This window comes from Rosa chinensis, chromosome 7, assembly GCF_002994745.2.
Source record: "Rosa chinensis cultivar Old Blush chromosome 7, RchiOBHm-V2, whole genome shotgun sequence".
Classification (NCBI taxonomy): Eukaryota; Viridiplantae; Streptophyta; class Magnoliopsida; order Rosales; family Rosaceae; genus Rosa; species Rosa chinensis.
Window position 1 is genome coordinate 16,159,476 of NC_037094.1, and position 6,189 is coordinate 16,165,664.

The following is a 6,189-nucleotide window of genomic DNA, read 5'->3' on the forward strand; positions in this document are numbered from 1 at the left end:
GTTTGGCTCCAAAACCAGTTGGTATGCAAACTGTCTCTTTTGAGCGTGTGATTGCGCAGGCGTGCCAGCACCGTGGGGTGCAGTCGTCGGGGGAGTCCCTTGACTTGACTTATTCTTCAAGCGTTGTGGACGAGGAGAGCACCAACTTCTCCACAGGGTTCTTCTCTAGCCTTTCGGGAAAGGACTTTTGCCTTACGGATAAGGACTTTGGATGTGATCTCTTCGGTTACCAAATCGATATTCAACGTTGTAGGTTAAGCAGAGCAATCACTGGGAAGTTCTTAGAAAGCACTGGGTTTGCTAAAGCGTATCTTTAGCTTCTCTGGGTTGCGAGGGCGTTACCCTTGCTTCGTTGCTAGTATCTGTGGCAGTAGCACTAACAGTCGGCTCGGAGAGACTAGGACTGAGAGTACGGTCACCGGGTTTCAACAGGGTTGAAGGTTTGCTCCGGGGAGGCTTTGTAATCGCTGGGATTGATTGATTCGAGAGAGAGGTCCCTAACTTCGCCGCTAAACCCTATATTTATACAGTTAGGGTTTCGACTGCTCCTTGTTTTAGAATGATCATTAATTGAAGTTTCCTATTCAATCTCTGCTACTCGATCCCAATAAGGTTTCGTTTTCCTTATGGACCACGGAATGGGCGAAGCTGTACCCCAAACCCGAGTAGGCTCATTTTTGGGTCGCAGGTATCGGCCCGCTGGCTCAAATCCACCAAAGGATCTTGCCAAAAATACTTTTGGGCTCAAACATTGCCCCCCAGGCCTCGAAATCAGGCCCGCGAAGATGTAACTGATTGAAGGGGACTAAAACGACGCACTGGTCGCTTGAAACGATGTCATTAATGCAGGTCGCGTCCTTTCGTTCGCAAAACGCCTTTCTGTCGTATCGTTTCCCTCACAAAATTCCTTATTTAAACCCATGGCCGCATAAGACCCGTCACATCAGAAACCCTTTCAGTCTCTTAAACCCAGAAAAACCCATTTCCCTCTAACATCTCCCTCGCAGAAACTCAGAAATGGCTCCCCCAAAGAAAATAGTCATCGATCAAGAGGAAGAATTGAACGAAAAGGTTGCCCATACATGAGGAACCAGCATCGGTGCCCGTATTCATCTCCACACATCCATCTATAGGCCCTTGCTCATTCGATTCTCCGACCATCACACCGGACTGGGGCCAGCGCCATAAGACGCTATTCCGGCCGATGCTATCGCTCTCTACGGCTTGCCCGCCCGTCGGCCCATTCCAATCCTCTGAAGGACTCCTGGAGATTTCAGTAGTTGGGGCGCCCAGAACAATCGAGCCAAAATAGGGCATTGGCCGTCCTCCATCAGCCCAGCAGAACTTTCTTGGTATCGCGACACACGGGTGAGAGATCTGGCTCACTGGAACGCAGCAGGTATCACACACACTATCGATCTATGTTTCCATCTTCCACGCGGTGGCAATCATTTGCCGCTCGCTGCCTTTCTTTGTTACTGGAATACCGCCACAAACACTTTTGATTTTAGATTCGGTCATAAGTATCACCCTGCTGGATATTCTTGCCATCACCGGTTTGCCCATTAATGGCGAACCTTATTTGCATGGTCAATTTGATTCCGTCACCTTCACCTCAACCATGGCCCAACATGGTCGCAGGGCCCACAGCAGCTCCTACCCACGGTGGTTAGCATATTACAGTCGGGAGCACAATGCGACCGGCGGAATCGCTTTCTTGGAGTATTGGCTCTGCAAATTTATCTTCTGCACTTCCTCCTGCAAGCCCACTGGTACTTGGACTCTTCTGGCGACGGCCCTCTACAACGGCAACAATGTCGGGCTCGGGCAACCGGTGCTAGGAGCCATCTATCGTGCTTTGTATCAGGCCACTATGCACCCTTTCAAGACTAGCATGTCTGGCCCCTTTTGGATCTTAGACTTCTGGATCCAAACTTACTTTCCATTCTTCCACCGCGATGACATCCCGCTGCTTTCGCCGGCCGACCAGCTCTTGGATCAATGGTTCAGTCGCTAGGAAAGGTACTCATCCCCTCCTTACTCTGAATGTTTTACCTATCTGTACCTTCTAGATGAGATGCCATACTGCGATATAATATTGGGTAGAAGATTCCCACCTCTACTTGAAAATGGGTTCCTTCCCGGCGCTCCTCGTTACAGTGATCGCGCGGGCTTGGTTTTTTGCCGCGCGATCTCCTGTTCAGATATCAGGATCGCTGCTGAAGAACTTAGTTAAGATCTTTACGCTCCTAACCACTTCGCTCGCCAATTCGGCCTCGTGCAATTGGTGCCATTTCCTCTGTACGACTCCTGGAACTATAACACTTCTTGGCGTAGCTTCGGGCCCCCTACCGGGCCTGTGCCTGCACAAAGCATGCTCGCACTGGTTGAACTTCCTGATTGGGCTCAGGTTATCGACCCCGTGGATGGGACTGAGGAAGGATACGAAGAATGGTGGGAAGAGGTCTCCGTCAATTGCTGGAAAGCAGCCACTGGCCAGTTTGGAAAGCAGAAGACAGTGATTGCGGAACCTGAAGTTGAAGATTCTTCCTCCGACGACGATAATCCGCAGACAGTAAGAATCTTTTGTTCTTAGGACCATGCTTTTCCCTTAAGCTAAGTCTAATCCTTTGATTCAGGCAGGTTGCTGCTGCTTTAGCTCCCAAGCGCGGTCGCTCGGACCCTCGCATTGACCCATGAGAAGAGGATGAACCAATCGCTGATCGACTGGTAAGAAACGGCAAACCCCAATTTACTTTCCATTTAGCAATTCCTATAAATGTCCTTGCTCGCAGGTTCGTCGTCGATCCTCGAGACAAGTTGGGGAAGGCTCTTCGACTGCTGGGGAAGGTACATCTGCCTCGCAGGCCCAAGCGCCCACGGATTCTGGTAATCTTCCACCTCTTGCCAGCACCACGAGCGATGCACAATTGGCCTCAATTTCGGTGCATGTTATAGACGACAGCTCGCCTGAATTGGAAGAAGGAACGGCCCCTTCGGACCCACTACCTGAGGAACCGATCACAGCGCAACCCCTAGTACAAATAGCGCCTGACCCAATTCCCAATGAAGCAGCTCAAGAGCCTGCACCGATAGCAATTCTTCACGAGCCTCCAGCCGCAGAGGTACACTCTCTTCCCTAGCATAATACCTTAGTCCTTATTTTATTCTCTGTGCGCTCTAATAATTCTTTCTTAACCACAGAGCCTTGATCCTGTCGGCAAAGCAGTTATCGCTGATGAGGTACTTGGCATCGATCATGCTGGCCCAGTAGGTGAAGACAGGGTGATCCAGGAGCCTGCCCCCATGCTCCTGAAGCGGGAGAAGGGGTAAATGCCAAACCAGAGCCGGAAGTTGCCCCTGTTATAGAGTCTCATGCTGCTGTTGTTCAGGGTCCACTTCCTGAGCCTCCTTCCAGATTGGAAAGGCCAGTTCGAGTACTTGAAGTGGCCCCCCCTGGAGTTATAGATGAGGCGAGGGATGGGCTCCAGCGTCTTCTAAGTCCTGACATCCTACTGCCGGGCGCATTCGCTAGAGCTGACAGTCTTCACATCTTTTGGCGAACGCGATGCAATCCTTTAAGATGCTAGGCCAATAATAGCCATGTCTCCTAATGAGCCAGTGCATCTTAGGTCCCGCTTGATGAGCTCCGCATATCCCTGTGTGCGCTTCACCCATTAATCTTTTCACTTCGCAGCCATAGACACACCGGAAGTCTATGTCATCTTCCCCGCGTCGTCGTAGCTCATCACCCCTGAGGAAGTAATTTAAGGCGAGAAAGCGAATCTTCTTATCGGCTATGGGGCCTGGTTGCTTGAGGTAATCGATCAGCGGGATGCGCCAATCAACATCAATAGGTTCGAGTACCGCGACAACTGGATCGTTAGGCGGATCAGGTCGTGCGAGCCATGAAGGTTGTGTGCGACGCTCGACTTTCAGAATATGCTCGCGAACTCCATACTTCAATGTAATGCATGTGGCTAGTTGAGCAAGCTCATTGGCTGCAAAATTGCGCTCGCGAGGGATGTATTCCAAATCGGCGTCATTAAATTGATCCAGAAGCTCAATTGCGTGATTCAAATGTGGTACTAGTAACCAGCTTACACATCTATATTTTTCTTGAAGCTGATTTATCACTAGCTGAGAATCACCTCGGATCTGAACGTCCCTAATGCCCAGTTCCAGTAAGACTTCTAGCCCGATAATAAGGGCTTCATATTCTGCCTGGTTGTTCAAGCATTTAAAGTCCAGTTGGAAAGAATAAGAAAAGCGGTCGCCAGCTGAATTTTCCAGAACAATCCATGCCCCTGCTAATGTTTTTGTTCTTGAGCCATGAAAAAACAATACCCAGGCCTGCAAGGAGACTGTGGCTTGATACCATACAGCATACTCCGGAATGCATGCTAAATCTGGTCCAGTTGTAGTTGCGGTCGCTATCTCTAACTCCTTCATTGCAGGGATATCCAACGTAGGATGATGTACAAGGAAGTCCGCGATGGCCTGTCCCTTTACGGCTTTTTGAGGTACATACTGTAGCGAAAATTCAGAAAGAGCTAGTACCCATTTGCCAATGCGGCCTCTCAGAATAGGTCGCGACAACATGTATTTGACCAGATCCGTTTGAGCGATGATGCAGGTAGTAAAGGATAACATGTAGTACCGCAGCTTGCACGTTGAGAAGTACAAAGTAAGACACAGTTTTTCTATAGGAGTGTACCTTGTCTCGCAATCCGTCAATGTCCGGCTGAGGTAGAAAATAGCATGCTCAATACCCACCTCATCATCCTGAGCGAGTAAACTGCCAATGGAAGCTTCGGCTGCTGATATATATAACTTCAATGGAAATCCGGCCCTCGGCGGAACCAGCACTGGCGGGCTCGCTAGGTAATTCTTAATTCTGTCGAAAGCCTCTTGATGTTTAGGCTCCCATACAAACTCATTCTGCCCCTGTAACTTCAGCAATGGCGAGAAGGGCTGGATTTTACCTGCAGAGTTAGAGATGAAGTGTCTCAAGAAGTTGATCCAACAACGTTTGTTTACCCAACAAACGTTGTAATTCCTTCTTCGTTCGCGGGGGAGACGCGTTGATGACTGCGCTTGCCTTGTCTTCAGGGACCTCAATCCCTCGCTGATGGACAATGAATCCCAGAAAATCTCCTGCTTGGACCCCAAAAACGCATTTAGCGGGATTCATCTTGAGCTTATGTCGTCGCATTGGCTCGAACACCTTTCTGAGATCCGCGATGTGGTCCCCTCTTCTCTGGGATTTCATAACTACGTCATCGATGTAAACCTCTAAGATCTTCCCTAGGATATCATGGAAGATTAGGTTCATGGCTCTCTGATATGTTGCGCTAGCATTCTTCAGTCCAAAGGGCATGACGACATATTCAAAAACACCCGCGAACCCGGGACATCGGAATACGGTTTTGTATCTGTCCTCTTCAGCGACCGAAATTTGGTGATACCCTGCAGTGCCATCCATGAAGGACAACAATTCATGTCCTGCTATGGCGTCTACTAACATATCTGCGACCGGCATGGGGTAAACGTCTTTAGGTGTAGTGAGGTTAAGATCTCTATAGTCTACGCAGACCCTCATCTTGCCGTTCTTCTTTCGGACGGGCACTATACTAGATAACCACTGATTGTATTTGGTGACCTTTATAATGCCTGATTTATGCATTTTTTCGACTTCCTCCTTGACGAGGACTTGGGTTTCTGAATTCATTCTTCGTGGTTCTTGCTTTACGGGCCTCTTGTCAGGGAGTGTTGGTAGTTGATGGCAAACCAAGTCCGGTGACAGGCCGGGAATGTCTTTGTACTTATCCGCGAAGCAATCTGTGAACTCTAATAACAAAGAAGTGTGCCTCTGTTTCTCGCTAGGCTCTAAGTAAGCGCTGATAGCCACTTCCATGAGCTCGTCTACTGTTCCCAGATTAACCTTTTCAGTAGGGTCTCTGACTTTAGGAGGCGTATCGTCCAGCGCTGCCGGAGCAAGCTGAATCTCTATTTCATCCTCTCGCTCCTGATCAGAAAGTTCTTCATTGACGGCCTCCAAAGTCGCAATTCGATCGTAGGCCTCTTTTTCCACCAAGTATGATGACAGTCGTTCGTATAGTGACTGGAAGGCCTCAATTCCTTCCCCTGAGAGGTCGTAATCCATTAATTATTCAAGGGTTTGGGCAC

At 49.2% G+C, this 6,189-nt stretch overlaps 1 protein-coding gene across 1 annotated transcript; it reads right to left on the reverse strand.

The window, feature by feature from the left end:
* Positions 1 to 3,531: 3,531 nt before the first annotated feature.
* On the reverse strand, positions 3,532 to 6,166 carry LOC112177487. Its single transcript, XM_024315778.1, has 3 exons — positions 5,945 to 6,166; positions 5,409 to 5,469; positions 3,532 to 4,985 (listed from the first exon to the last, which is right to left on the reverse strand). The coding sequence occupies exons 1-3, from the start codon at positions 6,164 to 6,166 to the stop codon at positions 3,532 to 3,534; spliced, it is 1,737 nt and encodes a 578-aa protein (XP_024171546.1).
* Positions 6,167 to 6,189: the final 23 nt, after the last annotated feature.